Below are 19,452 nucleotides of genomic sequence, written 5' to 3'. Positions count from 1 at the left end.
GTTTTGATATGAACAAAAAAATTAATAATAAAATTTTTTATACTTATTTATTTTGTGAAAAGTTTCTTATAATAAATATATAAGAAAATTATTAGTCAAATGATAAAAAAATTATTATAAGAAAACTTGATTGACAAATAAAAATTTATTATAAGATAAATAATAAAATATTTTACCTATACTTTTTACATTTAATTTTAAAATATTACAAAATATTTATTATAAGAAAATGTTCACAAAATAAATAATTACAAGAAAAAATTTTATTATTAATTTTTCTGCTCATATCAAAATATATATTTCTTGTTTTAATACTTAATATGGGCATTACATTCAATTATTGACCAAAAATTAGCCGCCATCTAGCATATCGGACCCAGTCCAAGCCGAGTTATTATTGATCATTAGTAGAGTCTCCTGCTCTTTCTATGATGATCTTTCCATATGGGAGGAATTATTTTTGTAAATAAGAAAAAAAATTTATGTTATTTACAACAATATTTATTTAATTTAAATTTATTTTTACTGTTATTTTCATTTTCTAATTGTTGACAATTGATCACGCCGTAAAAAATTTAATGGTGGTCTTTCACTTATTTGTGTTAATTTATTTTGTTTTCATTTATTTCATTTGAAAATTTAAGTGTTGGAGTTTTGTCCACAACCCATGGGTAAACCATACCCAAACCATAATGAAATGGTTTTCTACATAAAACCCACATCTAACCCATTTTAATGATTTACCCAACCCAAACCATTTAATTTGGTTTGAGTTTGGATAAACCCATGGGTTGTGGGTTTATGCCCACCCATAGTTCTAACCAAGAGGCTTCTTAGTTCTTAATAGGAATGGTGAGCACCGCTCACAGCGGATTTGTCATTAATAAATTTAAATCTGTATAAAATTTAAATTATTAAATTCATCCGCAATTTATAACGGGACTTAATTTTTTTAAAAAAACCCATCAACTGCGAGTTTTAACAATTATCAAACCCGCAATGGTATTCAACGGATTTTTTGCGGGTTTGTACATTTAAAATCACAAATGTTGAATATATAAATTTACAATAATAACCTCAAATTCTACATAACATACTCAATTTTAAATTTAACCAATGTAAATAAAAAATTAAAATTTCAACATTAATCCAACACAAATTCTCAAATTTAAGTATAAATTAAACAAATCCATTAAAAAACTATAGTATTTAAAAATAACAATTGCATTTCATATTATTGTTCAACACAAGCTCCAAGAGAAGATTTTCGTTTCATTCACCATCATTAACACCCATCCAACATGATGCCTACAATAATGATTAAAATTAATATTTTTCAAAGAATAATACTTTTCAAATATTAATCCGAAGAAAAAAATTATAATAATAAAATAATTCATGCGTTAAGTTAAAGAAAAATGGTCCATACAAAAACACTTTGATTATTTGGCACTTTTCCTAATTGCATTATTGTCCTTATATATTTTTTAGATTTAAAATTTTTTAAGTAAAATTAAATTAAAAATATTTAAAAATTTTATGGGTCTAGCAGATATCCATGCAGGTATCCATCAGATATTGGGTTAGTACCAAACCCACCCGCATCTAAGTGCGGGTTTTAATTTGTAATATCAAACATGCCAACAACCTACAAAATTATCCATAGCGGGCGGATTTGGGCAGATTTGCGGGCACAATTGTCATCCTTACTTTTTTTTTTAATACTGTTATATAGGACTGTTACTGATATTAAATCATATATTATAATTAATATTTATAAACAAATTATACAACTGGGACCTTCTTCGTGGCATGTACTCCTCTAAAGCGTTGCCTAGATTCTTTAAACCCTCTCAAATATTCGAGAACTGTCCACTCCACTCACGAATTGTCCACTCCACTCACATTTCGTAAGGGATAGACTGACTCCAATCAATTATTTGATAATTGAGGGAAGATTGAAATTAACCTCCATAATGTTTTTATGGAGGCTCGAACCTTTACACTCAATATTGTAAATGCAAGGGTTCTCCTACTGGACCAAAGACCCATTGGTGCCATCCATACTTCTTAATGTTGATAACTTGACATTAGGTAAATGATTATCTTCATATAGCGTAGTCTGCTGCTCGGATTGAGAAACTTGCTTCAAGAAGAAGTTCTACTCCAACCCTTATATTGGGGACTTGAATCCTTTGCTAAATGTACTTATATAATGTTAAGATTTTGTTTGATATTAAGGTGTTATAACATTTAAATTACAATTGTTGTTAAAAAAAAATTACAAGTATGATAGTATATCATAAATATGATTTTACAATAATAATTTTAACAAAAATCTTAAAAATATTAAAAAAATTTTATCATACGAGTATGAGGCTAAATTATCACAACTTTCAGTATCAATATGTGTTTATTAAATGTTTTAGTATTGTAGCTTAAAGATATTGTTATCCAATTTTAATACAAACAATGTCTAATTAAATTATTTTCATAGATTTTGAGACAATCAAAGACTATTTTTTGCGAAATTGTTTGTCCAAGTCAATTTCATCTCATTGTCCCCAATAAAAGTTGCCAATATAAATGAATAAATACAAGTCAAGCATTGTCGGGCACTTCAAGATTTCTAGGTTTGCAAATTGTTCCTGAAAATTTTCCTTATTACCGGATCACCACATGTTTGGATAATGGTCCCCTGTTTAATATATAAATTGGTGACTACTTGTAAGGTGAAATTTTAAATCAATTAATTATCTACGTCAGCAGACAGCAGTAACGTAATTATCCATTATATTCGACAATAGCATACAAACAAACTTTGAGACAATTTGTGCACTTTTTACTTATACAAATGATCAGTAAAAATGATGTGCCAGCAAATTGTATTATTGCTTTCTACTTATAGCAGCCATTCTTGCCAGCCAGCATATGCCATATACAATCTAACCAACGCACTATGGAGACCGAATATCACTTGATATTTAAGTTAAATCAAACAAATCACTCTTAAGAAAAACAAGATGATGCCCATGAAAGCAATCAGCAATGGAAGTCACAATAGCCCCACTTAAATTTTAGATGAATCCTACAAGGTTGATCCATCTCGCTTCAAAATATTTTAAGTTTCTAATTGAGTTGATATATATATATATAATTAAAAAAATACTCTTAAAAATAGAGAAAATTTTAGATGGAGCAGAGATACCACATTATTCATTTGCCCATGTATATTACATATCTTTTTATTCATGCACATTTATCTTGTAACTGACCAAAATTATAAAAGTGAACAAAAGAAGAAAGTTAAAATCTGTTGATTTTTCTTATGGGATGATTTTAATAAGACCATTCTATGTAAATTTTTCACCCAAAGGCTACCCTAAGATTATTATGTGGGTTTGATGTCATCATTTGAGTTAGATAGCTAGCATGTAAATTTCATGCCTAGAAAAGTGAATATATATAAATAAATATAACTTTTGGGTATTTTTCTTGCATTCATTATGATGTAGTTTTTGCTAAATAAGCAATGTTAAGGTTTCTAAGTATTCATCATTCAGTATGTACCTTGTTCAACACTTAACCAACTAACACTAGCACCAAACACTTACTTTGTTGGTCTTTAGACTCTTGGGTCCTTCCCCTTAAAGAAACAGAAAGCAATTCGGCAATCATGGTAAAGATAAAGAATCGTAGCTAAAGTGGGTGCTTTAATAGATAGTCACCACCTTATTAAACGCCACCTTCACCCCTCCATTTCTGTTCAAATTTCGAAACTCAAAGGCATTCAGCTTCTGTATCTTTGGCATTAATTCAAGGCTTTCAACATTTTCTTCAAAGTGTATATGCTATTGATGGAACAGAATAAAAGAAGGTGATAAAGAAAAAAGGAGCTAGGATTCATCGAAAATGATGAACACAGCTAGATTCATCAAATGTGTCACCGTCGGCGATGGAGCTGTTGGCAAAACCTGCATGCTGATCTCTTATACAAGCAACACATTCCCAACTGTATGATCCAATGAACTCTCACAAACAAGTTTCAATTTTTTTATGATTAATTATTCAAATAATTAATTAACAGGTTGTTTAATTTTGTTCTTCCTTCTGATATAGGATTATGTGCCGACTGTGTTCGACAACTTCAGTGCTAACGTGGTGGTTGATGGCAGCACAGTTAATCTCGGTCTATGGGATACTGCTGGTGAGATCTTCCTCCATAGAAGTACTTTTTTAGTTAGTAGCTGCTTTTTCAAGAATTGCTTTTGAGTCTTGACTCTTGAGGGTTCTGCATATGCTTCTTTAATTGTGTGACACAGGACAGGAGGATTACAACAGGCTTAGGCCTTTGAGTTACAGAGGTGCTGATGTGTTCTTGTTGGCCTTTTCTCTCATCAGCAAAGCCAGCTATGAAAATATTTCAAAGAAGGTTGCTGATTTTATCTTATGTATATAGTAACATAACATAACATTAATCATCAACATATCTATTTTCTGATTTCTGGCGCAAAATTTTCTTGTGTGTGTAGTGGATCCCTGAGCTAAGGCATTATGCCCCAACTGTGCCCATCGTCCTTGTCGGAACAAAGCAGGGTAAATAAATCTTGAGTGTATATACATATACACATATCTGTCAATAAATTACAAATTTGTACATACAGTACCTTAATTGACCTAATTGAATACAGATTTACGCGAGGACAAGCAGTACTTGATTAATCATCCAGGTGCTACGCCAATCACAACTGCTCAAGTAAGCTTGAATAAGAGACAAAAATGTGCTGTATATATACTTCTAAAGGAAATATCTGTAGACATGAATCTTATGGACACTTTTTTAGGGGGAAGAATTGAAGAAGTTGATTGGTGCTGCTGTTTACATAGAGTGCAGTTCCAAGACTCAGCAGAATGTGAAGACTGTGTTTGATGCTGCAATCAAAGTTGTCTTGCAGCCTCCTAAACCAAAGAAGAGGAAGAGAAAGGCAAGGCCTTGCATATTTCTATGAACAGATCAAAATCCAATCTATCAATCTCTCCATTTTGTAATTTCTTATTAAGCTATATATATATATGTGCCGGTAAGGCCATGGCCTTGCTGCTTTCTTTTCTTCTTTCTTTCAGTATTTCAAAATTTCCCCTGCATTTTGCAGAGGCTTTTTGTTGGCAAACAGTACACTTGAGATAGAATAAGCAGTAGAGTAAAATGGCTCATTTTGTATGCTTGTCGTCTGTATTGATTTAGATTCCGTATGTTCTCGAGACGAAGCGATAAAAGAACTATGACATGTCGTCTCTTTTAATACATCGTGCAAGACAAATCGTGTGTTTGATTTAAGACAGATTTTCCATCTTCTTACAAGAAGAGATCTAAGGAAGGTAATGAGATCCCTTCAAATTTTGCCATAAGTGCTTGCTAAGGGAGCATGGAACAATTATGAAAACGCAACTTTGTTCTTAATTTATCTCACATGAATTATAAAAATTGTAAAGGCACTCATCGAATTAATTAACTTCCGTATGGTATAATTTTTTAAAATAAAAATGATTTAAATACAGTTTTTTGCTTTTTTATTAAAAAGAAATTTAGTTGTTTAATTATTGACAAACGTTTTCATTAAAAATTATATAAATATTAACAATAATTAATAATAACTAAAATTATAATAATATTATTATTAATAAATGTTAATAATGGTAATATTATATTAATATTATCATTATTAAATTTTATTAACTTTATTATTTTAGTTATTATTAATTATTGTTAATATTATTTTTAATAATAATAATAATAGTAATAATAATAACAACAATAATGATAATATTGTTAATAATGATAAATAAATTATTTTTATTAATTATTAATACTATGGGTATTTAAGTAAATTGATTCTCATTCTCATTCTTCATTCCCATTTATTTTGCCAAGTAAACACATCAATGACATTTCAGCACATTCTCATTCACATTTATTTTTGCCAAGTAAACATTGAAATCTCATTCCCATTTCAGTCCATTCTCATTCTCAACTCATTTTCATTCCACATCATTTCCATTCCATGAAGTAAACACACCATAAATTTACTGGAGAATGAGATGGAGAATTGAGGTGAAAATTTTTAATGGGGTGGGGATTGGGGTAGGCCTCCCCACCCCACCCCATTATCATTGTTGAGTTGATTTTGTTACTACTTAGTCAAAATAAAATCCTTATTGTTAAGGGTGACGTTATTTGTTGATTTTAGTCTTCCATGTCTTTAGGAGTCGTTAAACATGCGTTCCTGCTTTGTTGCTTGGTTCATTATGTAAGGTTATTTAATAGCCAAAGTTATTCTCATTTTAGTACAATGAAAATTCTTCTCAGCATTTAGAATTCATCCATATCTTTAGTATCTACATATTAAAGGCTCACACCCTTTTAAATACATTGAATCTCATATCAACATAAACCTCAATAGATCATTTTAATTAGATTTAACCTTATATAACACTTCACAACATATAATTATTTACATATAAGTTTAACGTTGAATTAATAATCAACAATGTTGGATCTTTTGATCTAACAGTAAAACCTTAAGATTATTAAATAAATTATACCAAATCATTGAAGAAGGAAATTGAGTAAAAAAGAAAATTTACTTAACTTTCAATATAAGATTTTATTGTCTACAATTTTTTTTTTTTAAATGTAGATGTCTAAGAAAGAATTTTTATCCAAGATGCATTAACAATGATATATAATGGTGATAGAATTTACGAGTTTATTTGATTTATGATCTTAAAATAATTTATTATTTTTCAAAGCACAAGAAATAAATTTTACAAAACATGTTTAATTGAATTTGGGATATTTATAAAGCTGGATTCTAGGATACAATTATAAAGATTATTCAAAATCTTTAATAAAAAAAAAAACTCTTTTTCATAATTTTTACAATCAATTGAAGACTTTCTAAAGAAGTCGTCATTTATTATATCAATTCTGACTTTTAACATAGAATTAATTTTTTTTTTCTATTTTTCACAAATTTTAATAATTCGTAAATTTAACTAGCATAAAAAAGTCGATATTTTTACACAAATAATAGATAATAAGAATATTCCTAATTTCTCGAAAACCCCAAAACCCTAAACCCCTCGCACATCAGCTGGAAAACTTGGCAACCAAGAAATTAAATCAAATCAATCCGCCAACTGAACAAATTAGCACACAATCTCTTCGCCATTTCTTCACGAAATGGCCGGTCCATTACTTCTCAGTTCTCTTTGGTCCACGGGCAAGAGATCGCTATCCTCGCCGTCAGCATCATCACTTCATCTCAAATCCTACCTCTCGTCTGCACGCGCCTTATTCACAGCCGCCAATGCCGCCGCCGCCGCCGTATCTCCGAATTCGACGCTGGACCCTGGCCGGCTCCGCAACGTGGCGGTCATAGCTCACGTCGACCACGGCAAGACCACGCTCATGGACCGGCTCTTACGCCAGTGCGGTGCTGATATCCCTCACGAACGCGCCATGGACTCCATCAGCCTTGAGCGCGAGCGCGGTATCACTATCGCCTCTAAGGTTCGTTTTCTGTCATTTGTTTGCTTCCACACTGAAACGACGTAGTATTGTTGGTAGTGAAATAATATCCAATTGAAGTGCTGTAGTATTTAGATTATCTTGGCATAATAATGTTCTGTTTTTTTGGGGAATTATATGCAGGTTACGGGGATATCTTGGAGGGAAAATGAGCTGAACATGGTTGATACGCCTGGACATGCTGATTTTGGTGGTGAAGTATGTCCTTTTTTTTCCCTTTTATTAAGTATACACAATTTTATGCTAATGAAATGCAATCTGAGCAGAAGAAATTCAAAATATGATGTGGACTTGAAGATTTGATAATATAAGTCACCGCTTGAGTGTTTGAACTGCTTATGTAAACAGTCAGAATTGTCATATCATCCAATTGGCGGAGTCAGGTCTAAGATGATGCTCCATGGAGGGCTTCATTCATTTACTGTAACTTGGGATGTGTTTTATGAGAAGAAAATCATTAAGTTATTGAAAAATTCGATACTATGTGAACAAAGAAGTAGCACATTAATTTGATGGGAAAAATTGTGTAGTGTGTGATGAAAGAGATCATTGGGAAAGCCTAGTAGTAGGGGTTAAATTGATTAATGGGCTTTGCTAGAAGTCCTTTTGTAATACTGGTATGTTATGTTTAGCATTTCCCGAATTATTTGATGGTTGATCTATGCTTGACTTTATTTTGGATGGAAATAGGTTGAGCGAGTTGTTGGCATGGTTGAAGGAGCAATTTTAGTTGTAGATGCTGGTGAAGGTCCACTTGCACAGACAAAGTTTGTCCTTGCCAAGGCCTTGAAGTATGGGCTACGCCCTATACTTCTTTTAAACAAAGTTGACAGACCTGCTGGTATGAAATATACTCACTTATTTATATATTTATTTATGAGAGTGGCTTCCTTGAAACTGCAATTTGTTTGGGTGATGCCTAAGACAAACATAAAAAAGAAAATGTGATATCCTCTTCCCTCTCCTCTGTGCTTGCATTTTCTTTAAACTGTAGATTTGGATGATGGCATCATCATCTTACAGACCATGCTCGATGCATTCTGATCGAGAAGATGCGGTCTTGTGGACTGGAATCTTACCAACTATTAGGAGATAAAATTAGGCACTGAATAACCTGAACTAGGCTGAAAAGTGGTTATAATTATATATTATAGGTTCAATTATTAGCAAATAAGTTGCAGTTGCAACTTTATACTTTCAGCTGTGGCAGATATTATAACTCATGACATTTTTCTTTAGTTTATTAGGGATTAGTCCTTATGTCGTTGGCTTGCATTATGCAGTTTCCGAGGAGAGATGTGATGAAGTTGAGAGCTTGGTGTTTGATCTTTTTGCAAATCTCGGTGCTACAGGTGAAATAATATAAAAAACTTTATGGTCAACTGACTTAACTTGTTTTGGCTAAGAGTTTATTAGTAAATTAGAAAAAAAGGGATATTTAATAATTTTGATTTATTTTCTTCTGTTTAGACGAGCAGCTAGATTTTCCAGTTCTGTATGCTTCTGCTAAAGAAGGATGGGCATCTTCCACATTTACCAAAGATCCGCCTGCTGATGTGAGGAATATGTCGCAATTGCTTGATGCCATCATAAGACATGTTCCCCCACCCAAAGCAAGCCTTGACGCACCTTTTCAAATGCTGGTTGGTATACAATGCTGATAAGTTCATTAAATTACCGAAATGTAGTTGTGTAAATACGCGTGCTCATGTGTGTTTGCCCTTTTTTTTTTTGGCGGGGGGTGGTGGGGGAAGCGGGCACACAGTTTTTACTCCTTCATTGAGATATTTGATGAAAATAATTGATAGTGGCTTTCAGGTTACAATGATGGAAAAAGACTTCTATCTTGGGCGAATATTGACCGGTCGTGTTTCTTCTGGTGTTGTTTCTGTTGGTGACAAAGTACATGGACTACGAATCACTGATTCTGGGACTGAGAAGATTGAAGAAGGAAAGGTTTGTTGTTATATCTTTGCTTAGTTTAGTTGAATTTATTATAGCTTCACCCTTAATTTGCTTTTAACTATTATTTTCAATATTCAAGGGTTTAATGTTAATTTTCTTTCTTCTGATATTTAATGACCTTCTGCAAGCAGTGTTATTATTGTACAGGTCAGATTGATGCTATTGATTTTGTAGGTTATAAAGCTAATGAAAAAGAAAGGTACAGGCATGGTTCTAATTGATAGTGCTGGAGCGGGTGACATTATCTCAATAGCAGGCATGACAAAACCATCAATAGGCCATACAGTAGCAAATACAGAGGTACTTGGTCGTGGTTTATATTATTCCTTCGGATGTTATTTACGCGCCGTCTTTTCTTCATGTAATCATATGTAATATCTTATGTTAAAAAATTGCTGATAGTTATTTTCTGTTTAGCGGATTAGATTACTGTGTGCTTTTGTGAAATTAAATCTTTGCTTCTTTCAAACTGAAATCAAGCATTTAGTATATAAAAAGTATTCCATCATGTAGGCTGAATTGCTTTTAGTCGTTGCCTTCTGATGGGAATTTTCCACAACAGCATAGTTGTTTAATGCATGAAAATGGTGGTTATTCTTTCCTCAGTTTAAGTTACTGCTTTGCAATGGGATTCAATGCAATCTTACTGTGATATTTGATGTGCTCTTTACCTGATCATCATGTTTATAGATATTTTAAGAGCTTGGTTATATCTCTAAGTTCGTTTATCAATGTGTCTTCCTAGGTTACAACTGCATTACCAACCATTGAGTTGGACCCCCCAACCATTTCCATGACTTTTGGTGTCAATGACTCTCCATTGGCTGGTCGTGATGGTACTCATGTAAGTCCCTAACTTTGCCTTATGTTGAAATTTGTAGTATGTATGTGTGCATGCTTGCAGTGCTTTATGTTACTTCCAGTTTCCTGGTTTTCCATAGCTGTTACCAGCTTGCATTTCTGGTTATGACAGCCTCATGTTTTTACCAGCTTGCATTCATGGTGTATTTAAACTGTGTTTGACACAACTGTAGTTAAGTCTGATACATGTGCAGGTTGCTTCAAGCTCTTATACCTTTTTTAGTCTAGGTGCTGTTTGTTTATATTGAGGACTTGAGAATGGCCTGACATGATTGATTTCATCTAAGTTGAACACATTGCGATGAAAAATGAAATTTTGATTTTGGAAGTGATAAAACATTTGGTATCTTAAAATTTTCAGTTCCTAAGTGAAGTAAGTGGATTTTTGCATTTGACCATTAACTGTTGAGTTTAAGGATTTTATTTACTATAGTTGTGCTTACCAATTGTTTATAAAGGTTTTATAAATTTTGGTGACCTCACCTGCAATGAATTCTGAATTTGAATACTGCAAACCCTTCATATTGCTAAGTGCTTTTTATTTTTATTTTATTTTTTATTTTTAATAAAAGGGAAAATTCTTTATTGGAGAGTTCTATGCAGTGCGTGTTGCTTTCATACTGGAATGCTTCAGGATATAGGGTATTTTTTAACTCTCTAAGGTGATTGAACATTTGTCTGTAATTGTAGTTGACCGGAGGAAAGATTGGTGCTCGGCTAATGTCTGAAGCTGAAACAAACCTTGCAATAAATGTAATTCCAGGCATGGCTGAAACTTATGAGGTTCAGGGGAGGGGAGAACTTCAACTGGGTATGTATCCCCTAATATTGCATTTTTTTCCCTTTTACCCTGAAAGCATATGCAGAGGGGTATCTCTTAAAGAGATAGATAATTTGGAATGGCATTCTGTACCTGGACTTTTATTCTTTCTTTATTGCTATTATACTAAATAGGTATATTAATCGAGAATATGAGGCGTGAAGGATTTGAGCTTTCTGTATCACCACCTAAAGTTATGTAAGTTCTCTGCATATACTTGAATGAGGCACTAGTTGTCATTATTAAATGAGGCACTAGTTTTGACATTATTATTTCATATTCATGATATGATAATTATTGTGTGCGTAAAAGGAATAAGTCTATATTCTGGAGATATCAGGCTTCTGAAACTCTAAAGTTTTAGTATTGATTTGAGAGAGAAATATCAGGAGAAACATGAAAGTTTTCATTAAACATTTGTGGCATGTGACCTTTGGAATAGTTGTTCACGGGGGATGTGTGATTCCTTGATTCTGTTTTTGGCTGTTCTTTGTTTTCTATTTGTTAGTAATCTTAACTCTCATTGATCAGTATCAATGATAATTGCTCCTGGTTGTCTAGGTCTCAGGCTGATCCTATTGCAAAATGTAATGGGAAACATATTGTTTTCTTGATGTGTACTTATCCAGGAACCTCTGTTCTTCATGTTGTGTTTCTATTCTTTGTATTAAAATTAGAAAGTTTATATTTTAAAGATCATAGATAATGAGCTGAGTGATTTGCCAATTGCAAATACTTTGGAGAATTGCTTCTTTATGTTAAATTTTCCTCCTCTAAATGATTACTTAAAAGTCACTTTTATATATTTTTTGGTCTCTCTGTGTGTTTGGTCAAATCTTTATTCTTGTTGCATTTCTTTATTGGCAATTTATCACCAATATCTCCCTGTCTTACATCAGGTATAAAACTGAGAATGGTGTAAAGCTCGAGCCAATTGAAGAAGTGACTATCGAGGTAAGAATTTCAGATGCAAACATCAATTAGCTTCTTTCCTTATGTATTTGGTACCTTTCTTCATTAAGATTTTGTTTTAGGTTAACGAGGAACATGTGGGGTTGGTTATGGAAGCTCTCTCTCACAGGAAAGCTGAGGTTATGGACATGGGTCCTGTCCCTGGAAGTGCTGGCAGGACTAAACTATCCTTAACTTGTCCATCAAGGTTATTGCTTAAATCTCCTTCAACATTAGTTAAAATGTCCTTTTTAACAACCCAGCAAGATGTTAAGGCTAATGATAAAGGAGAGATTCAGACTCCTTTAGATAACACAGTAGTTCTAGCTAAAGGTTATTAAGATGAAATGAAGGCCAAATCTTTAGCTTTCAATAGTTGTGGGAGGCATTGGTAAGTTCAAAATCATCTGTTTAAATAAGAATAATAAAGTTAAGACAAAGAAAATTTAGCAGAAACAAAGCTACATTATACGCATACCCTAAATTTCATTTATTTTTTGCATGCTCTGGTTTTGGCTTTTAGGACAAATTGTCAAAATCCTCAAAAACAGGTAAAAAGAGTATAAGCTTCAGCCAAAATTGTAGGATTAATACTTGCCTTTGATATATATGATTTATGTCCTGGGAATGCAAGTAACTGCTATGTACCTGTCCATGAATGTTGCTTCGAGGTTGTGGACTTTGTTTTCAAATCTGAGGGTGTTTGCTTCGAATAAAGCATATTTATTTTCTGTTGTGTATTCTTCAGGGGCCTGGTTGGTTACAGAAGTGTGTTCAGCAGTGACACTCGTGGAACTGGATTCATGCATCGTGCCTTCCTGAGTATGCGCCTTATGTTTTAGATACCTTTTTTGGTTGCTTTTCCATATATGGTACTGTGTCGCAATAGGTCACCAACAGGGATAATCGTTTTCTATTCCAATAACCTTGATTTTCATCATTTGTGTCTATATTGTACTTGTTCATAGTTTAATTTATTTCCTTTTTTGGAATTGTTGTCTCACTCATATTAATCATCTTGTGGCAGAATATGAAAAACATCGAGGGCTTCTTGGAAATGTTAGAAAAGGAGTATTGGTATGTTTATTTAATTTTTGTCTGTATAGTGATAACTTTTTACCATAATTTAGTTTTTCTTTCACTTTTATACCTGTGTAAATAGAACCAAATGATTTTATAACTGAATAGGAAATACCCCAATTTCTGTTGTAACAGGTAAATGCGCAATCTGTGTCATATAATATGCTTTACTACAGATCTCAATATGTAGGAAATTGATCATATTTTAAGTTAATATTAAGGTGCTTTGTGTGATACAGATCAGTGTAAAATGGTCTGATCTGAATTTAACACACACAAAACTCAAAGAGAATGTTCACAGTGAGTGGGAGGTGATCCCCTATTTTATAAGAGTGTCTTTCATCAGAAAGAATCTGCAAATAATGGTTCTGAATGCATGTAAAAGGGAATGATATGACGCACAAATCATTGACATCGCAAATGGTGACATCACTAATGGTGAGAGATCCGTCTGCTAAATTTTATAAACGATTGGCTTCAGTTTCACATATGTACCAATTATTAAGAACTGAGAAAGGATTTGTTTTTTCTTTTTTCAATAACTTTTTACCAAGATTATTGCTTTTGTATGTACTGAGACATTTAGTTGTTGCTATATTTTTCCAAAATTATTTAGTGCTTTGAAAAAATATGTTGGTAAGATATATTTCGTATGGATGGGATTTATGGGTAATATATATCATCTTAAATTTTTTAATCTAAATGTTGACACAAATTTTGAGTCATCGATCCCATGCAATCCACTGGTAAAGAGGGTTGATGGTTGGCAACATTAAATAACTAACTTTTTGACAATTAGTATCAACCACTGGATTGCATGGGATCAATAGATGAAAAATTGTATCTCATTTTTAGTAAAAAGAAGTTAAGGGCATCCCATCCATTATGTATTGTATGCTCTGTTAATTGAAGTACCTTTTGAACTTGGACTGTGCTTTTTAAAGCACCTGATGTCATCTTTGTTTACTTAATTGAACAGGTATCAATGGGTTTTGGGTCTATCACAGCTCATGCATTGATGAGTTTAGAACCTCGTGGAATTCTCTTTGTGCCTCCTGGGACAGAGGTTGTTTTTTTATTAGCTTAACCAGTGCTATTTCTTTATGTTTGTTTCTCTACTTATCTATTGTTTTTTGTACTTATATATGGTGGATTTACAATATTCGGATAGGATGGATTGACTTCCTATCTTACACTTTCGTTTGAATAGATATAATCCATCTACCGTCCTTTGTTCCTCTGTTATATGCCTGTAAGGAGACACTGAATTGTTTTAGAGTCATTTGAGACAATTTTAACAACTCTTTGTGCAGTCATTAATTAATCACTTCTGACACCTGTTAGATTGATGTGTTTCCTTTGCTCGAGTATGTTCAAAACTCCTTGTTTCTAATCTCTGGTAAGGAGAAGAGTTAAGGGTAGTGCAACAGATTTACCTATGTGGTTTTGGAGTTACAAATGTGGTTAACATGTTAAAGTTCAGAATAACAATGGTCTATGGATTTTGTGAAAGAGGTTATTTCTTTTCAAGGAATTGGAGATACTTGTCTTAGCAACTGAGCACCTATGTCTGGTTTTGTTTGAATTTCTGCTAACTGTTATCCATTTGTATGCAGACTTATGATGGCATGATTATTGGTGAACATTCACGAGATACAGATCTTGATGTAAGAATAATCTTGCCCATCATATTGTCCATTTTGTTTGTTGCCAGGTGACTGACATTTCAGCTGTCATATTGTTACAGGTTAACCCAGTTAGGGCTAAGGAACTTTCTAATGTTCGAGCTGCTGGCAAGGATGAGAACGTGAAGCTAACTCCTCCTCGCCTCGTATGCACTTTGCGTCCAGTGTGCTATTCAGTTGTTTGTTTTTATGTCCTCAGTTACATTTACATGAATTTTTCACTCTTAGAGTGGTTTTTCCGCTCCTCTCTCTTTCTGTGGATATTGGGTTCTTATGCAATTTACTCTAAGAATGATATAAACTCCCAAAGTGTTTTTGGCATTCGTCAATGGTGTTCACCTTCTGTTAATACAATCTGCCTTTTATGAAAATGAAAAAGATAGAAAATATAAAAAATTAGATAAAACAAAAACAAATGGTTGTCGTGCACCTGTTTGTAATGCCTTAGTTGTTAGTGAACCCAGTTAGGGGATATTGTAAGGCCATACCAATATCGTGACTATTCATTTTCAATCACCCTACATAACAGTCTTCATTTTTCGTGTGCAGATGACGCTTGAAGAGGCCATAGGTTATGTAGCTTCTGATGAGCTTATTGAGGCAAGTTGTACTTAATATTTTACAGCATTTGAGATTAATGAGTAGATTTATCTATGATTCTTTGTACAAACTGTTTACGGCCTCTATGATATTTTTATCTAGCTATTACTCTTTGTATCTGAAAATTGACTACAAAAGTGCATTTCATTCAATGTACTATGTTTTATGGTGACAAGAAAGGGGAAAAAAATGTTTTTGGATGCAGTCTCAAATATTAGTTTATCTAATACACTGGAAAGTTCATTTCTGTTGTTTTTTCTGTAAGAAATATCCATCTCAAAACTCCTAATTATGCGGTAGCTTTTAACAACCATTTTTTTTTTCCGTAACAATCCCAGCACTGTTTTGTATGTCTCTTACGTGCTAAACCATTCACACAATTGCGGATTTCTAATTTTTCTTAGAGTTATGACCATCCACTACTGTTTTACGTTATTCATTGCTTCAAGTTGTTTCGTGGTTCACCCTTACCATTTTTTTGAGCTAAATTTTTAATTATGCATCTGATCTTAGTATTACTTTGCTTGTCCAATGTCATTTTATGCTGTTTTTGCAGGTTACACCGAAGGCCATTAGATTGAGGAAGAGATACCTGGATGTTAATAAGCGCAAAACCATGAGCAAAAGGCCGAAGGAGTGAGCCTCTGTCCTTGACACAATTTTGTAATCTTATTTAATTTGTAACCAAATTATAGTAATCTTATTGAATTTGTAAACCAAATTATAGTTATCATTTGAATCCAGAATCCAGATAAGCAATTATAGTAAATGTAAAAAGAAAATAGCAACAACAGTAGTGAAAATAAGGAGGTAGGAAACGGTAATTGCAAGTCTGCCACTAGAAATTATTGTTTTGGCATCGATACCGAAAGGCTTTAGTCTTTTTTCCCTATGGTAATCAGAAAGCCCTTGGTTTTGGACACGCAAGGCTCGATACATATGTATGTGTACACGTACTAGTTTGTATGAATAGTTTGCGTTGCAAGCATTGTTCATTGATTGACCATTTTTAAATATTTGGGTATGACTTTTGTTAGTAATTTTAAAATTGCGACAGAGATTGTAAGAAGAGTTGCGGAAGTTTTGATAAGAAGATGCCGAGAAAATTTTCTGGGGAAACGGTCATAAGACAAGCCAAGCAAGTTTCCATATCAACTCTCGTACACGGCTTCAACCTCATCAAGTATGAAATGAAAAGAAGACGGATTCAAAATGTGGTTGCAGACACGTCGACTGCACCTTTCTAGTTTGGAATACAGATTCAGCTTTTGCGAGTAATCTAACGTCATAATTTTCAAGAGCCAGCGTACGATGAATGACGTATTACTTTGAGATGAAAATGAAATCTCTTTAAACGTTACTTGATAATAATTCGCATCACGTTCATCTTTTGATATATTTTCGGTAAGACCCGGCCGTTGGAATCGAAAATTTTGAAACAATTTCAAATTGAATTTTGAATTAGAGAAAAAGGTACCACACGTTATCACTTTGTTTGAACAAGTTTTGCAAAGGATGCCGAGAAAAGTATCATCATATTTTCCCATTACCGTCAAAAAATAAATAAATAAATAAATAAATTCAAATTAGAAACTAAAGGAAAGAAATAAGATAATAATAATTAATTAGTTATAACCAGCTGGGGGGGTAATTAGTAGTTAATCTCAAAAAAGCATTGAAAAGTGAAAGCCTTGCTCCCGTCCCTCTCTTCCACCACCCTTCCTAAAAGGCAATGTTAATAACATCACTCAAACAAGAAGAAGAAGAATAGCGAAAGCGTTAGATTTTCTTGATCTGTTCCCATCATCAACTTCACCTCACCTGTCTTGCACACACACTCACACTTATCTCTCTCTCTCTCTCTATTGCGTTAATTGCATAATACACAATTCAATAAGAGAGGAGGGGAAAAAAAGAAGAAGAGAGAAATTGAAAAAAATGGGAGCATACAGAGCTGACGACGACTACGATTACTTGTTCAAGGTGGTGTTAATTGGAGATTCAGGAGTTGGGAAATCAAATCTGTTATCTCGATTCACTAAGAACGAATTCAGCCTCGAATCGAAATCCACCATCGGCGTCGAATTCGCCACTCGCAGCATTCGCGTCGACGACAAGGTCGTCAAGGCTCAGATTTGGGACACCGCCGGCCAAGAACGGTAACCATTTTCATTTCACCGATCTGTTTATCTGAGATCTGAATGCCATTGATTTTGCTGCGACCTTGGGATTGGTTAACGGCTTGCCTGCCACATGTTTGATTTATCAACTGATTGAATTTAGTTTTACATTACATTTACAATAAAATCTTGTTTTTGAGATCTAATTCCCTATCAGCAAATCTATGAGTTTTGCGGAACATAACGAAAGTGATATTTTAGTTTCACATGCAAATTTGACCTTGTTGGGGTTTGGTGTCTTGAGTATATTTGAAACTATATTTGAGTTTGATTACTTCATTTACGTTCAGATATGACCTTCTTGTGGTGTTTATTTGGCTGATTCTGTTCACAAGGAGAATGATAGATGTCAATTGTAGTATCGTTTTATGTATTTTTTATTCAGATATCGTGCTATCACAAGTGCGTACTACCGGGGAGCTGTTGGTGCCTTGCTTGTCTATGATGTCACCCGACATGTTACTTTTGAGAATGTTGAGAGATGGTTGAAAGAGCTTCGGGATCACACAGACTCAAACATTGTGATAATGCTTGTGGGTAACAAGGCTGATTTGCGTCACTTGCGTGCTGTTTCAACTGAGGATGCTCAGTCGTTCGCTGAGAAAGAGAACACTTTCTTCATGGAAACCTCTGCCCTAGAGTCGTTGAATGTTGAAAATGCCTTCACCGAAGTGCTCACTCAGATATATCGAGTTGTTAGTAGGAAGGCTCTTGATGTAGGTGATGACCCAGCAGCCTTGCCCAAGGGTCAAACTATTAATATTGGTACTAAAGATGATGTATCGGCTGTGAAAAAGACTGGATGCTGCTCTGCATAATCTGCAGCTTCGAAGGAAAATCCAGGTGGTAAAAAATAGTTTCTCCTCTTTCTAGAACTTACATTTCCATGGCTTGGAGACATCTTGGCTTTGATCTGCTTGCCAGGACGAGACAACATGGAGTGCGGGAAGAAATTATAGTTTTACATTTCATCATGTACCGGTAATCTCAAAATCTTGCTTGAGTTAGGTTAAAGCCATAATCATTTGGATCTGAGATCTCATGTTTGTGCAAGAGCCTACTGTTTTTCTCTTATTGTATTGTCTCTGTTTGTCTCCAAAAAATATTGTAGTATGTTATCAGCTCCTAAGCTCTAGGATAGTTTATATTTGGTTTCTGAGGACTGGAATTTGGGAAGTATGTTAAGATAATTCTGTTCTTAAACTTGATTGATTGATTGATTATTTTGTACTGAAATTTATATTCACATCATTCATTTGCAACCCAACTAGGAAATCATCAATCTTTTCTTTGAAAAGCAGAGGTTTGCTTTTCCTCTCTTATGTCTATGTTATAAGGACATGGATGTTATTTAATCTCGACGGCTGCGAAGATTTTGTTTTATTATTTGTTCTTTCCCACTTTCTTTCCTTTTCAGCCTTAAGCAGCATTCATTGCTCAACATGGAACATGAGATGGTCCAGCTGATCAATAGATCTGCTTTCAGAAATATCATGTCTTATTAACTAGCTTATATTGTTCTGCTTTGCTGGCAAGTTTTCAGGTGGGTAAAAAAATGTGGTGTATTCAAGGCTCCATAAGATTGGCATTTAAAACAGCACCCGTTTTTGTGTGTATTTGTATTAAGAGTTAGACAAACTATTGGCACACCTCTAACATTCTTTTCAAACCTTTTTTTGTGTATATTCTCATTAATTCCTAAAATAACCTTCATTAATT

The 19,452-nt window shown here is 33.5% G+C and overlaps 3 protein-coding genes across 3 annotated transcripts; all 3 read left to right on the top strand.

Moving 5' to 3' along the window:
- Positions 1–3,773: 3,773 nt before the first annotated feature.
- LOC18051507 (rac-like GTP-binding protein RAC2) lies at positions 3,774–5,124 on the top strand. Its single transcript, XM_006446674.2, has 6 exons — positions 3,774–4,014; positions 4,120–4,207; positions 4,323–4,432; positions 4,533–4,596; positions 4,692–4,756; positions 4,845–5,124. Exons 1-6 carry the CDS (start codon positions 3,913–3,915, stop codon positions 5,007–5,009), a joined length of 594 nt encoding a protein of 197 aa, XP_006446737.1. The 5' UTR covers positions 3,774–3,912; the 3' UTR covers positions 5,010–5,124.
- Positions 5,125–7,104: 1,980 nt separating this feature from the next.
- LOC18051506 (GTP-binding protein TypA/BipA homolog) lies at positions 7,105–16,541 on the top strand. The gene is made up of 19 exons (XM_006446673.2): positions 7,105–7,573; positions 7,715–7,789; positions 8,282–8,432; positions 8,875–8,943; positions 9,062–9,234; positions 9,410–9,547; positions 9,731–9,856; positions 10,302–10,400; positions 11,108–11,228; positions 11,372–11,435; positions 12,137–12,191; positions 12,272–12,396; positions 12,937–13,010; positions 13,216–13,265; positions 14,248–14,334; positions 14,885–14,935; positions 15,016–15,099; positions 15,503–15,553; positions 16,110–16,541. The coding sequence occupies exons 1-19, from the start codon at positions 7,244–7,246 to the stop codon at positions 16,191–16,193; spliced, it is 2,007 nt and encodes a 668-aa protein (XP_006446736.1). The 5' UTR covers positions 7,105–7,243; the 3' UTR covers positions 16,194–16,541.
- A 630-nt stretch (positions 16,542–17,171) lies between these two features.
- Positions 17,172–18,973, top strand: LOC18051505 (ras-related protein RABA1f). The gene is made up of 2 exons (XM_024191228.1): positions 17,172–17,712; positions 18,119–18,973. Exons 1-2 carry the CDS (start codon positions 17,492–17,494, stop codon positions 18,549–18,551), a joined length of 654 nt encoding a protein of 217 aa, XP_024046996.1. The 5' UTR covers positions 17,172–17,491; the 3' UTR covers positions 18,552–18,973.
- Positions 18,974–19,452: the final 479 nt, after the last annotated feature.

This window comes from Citrus clementina, unplaced genomic scaffold (genome assembly GCF_000493195.1).
Source record: "Citrus clementina cultivar Clemenules unplaced genomic scaffold, Citrus_clementina_v1.0 scaffold_2, whole genome shotgun sequence".
Classification (NCBI taxonomy): domain Eukaryota; kingdom Viridiplantae; phylum Streptophyta; class Magnoliopsida; order Sapindales; family Rutaceae; genus Citrus; species Citrus x clementina.
This window is presented reverse-complemented; position numbering and strand designations above follow the sequence as displayed.

What these genes read in the sequence shown, in the direction of transcription:
- LOC18051506 (XM_006446673.2), top strand. Translation starts at nt 7,244, where the DNA reads ATGGCCGGTCCATTACTTCTCAGTTCTCTTTGGTCCACGGGCAAGAGA. An exon ending in AGAAGATTGAAGAAGGAAAG is followed by an intron (nt 9,548 to 9,730) that starts GTTTGTTGTTAT and finishes TTGATTTTGTAG; the next exon opens with GTTATAAAGCTAATGAAAAA. An exon ending in TCCTTAACTTGTCCATCAAG is followed by an intron (nt 12,397 to 12,936) that starts GTTATTGCTTAA and finishes TGTATTCTTCAG; the next exon opens with GGGCCTGGTTGGTTACAGAA.
- LOC18051505 (XM_024191228.1), top strand. Translation starts at nt 17,492, where the DNA reads ATGGGAGCATACAGAGCTGACGACGACTACGATTACTTGTTCAAGGTG. An exon ending in GACACCGCCGGCCAAGAACG is followed by an intron (nt 17,713 to 18,118) that starts GTAACCATTTTC and finishes TTTTTTATTCAG; the next exon opens with ATATCGTGCTATCACAAGTG.
- LOC18051507 (XM_006446674.2), top strand. Translation starts at nt 3,913, where the DNA reads ATGATGAACACAGCTAGATTCATCAAATGTGTCACCGTCGGCGATGGA. An exon ending in CAAGCAACACATTCCCAACT is followed by an intron (nt 4,015 to 4,119) that starts GTATGATCCAAT and finishes CTTCTGATATAG; the next exon opens with GATTATGTGCCGACTGTGTT. An exon ending in ATGAAAATATTTCAAAGAAG is followed by an intron (nt 4,433 to 4,532) that starts GTTGCTGATTTT and finishes TTGTGTGTGTAG; the next exon opens with TGGATCCCTGAGCTAAGGCA.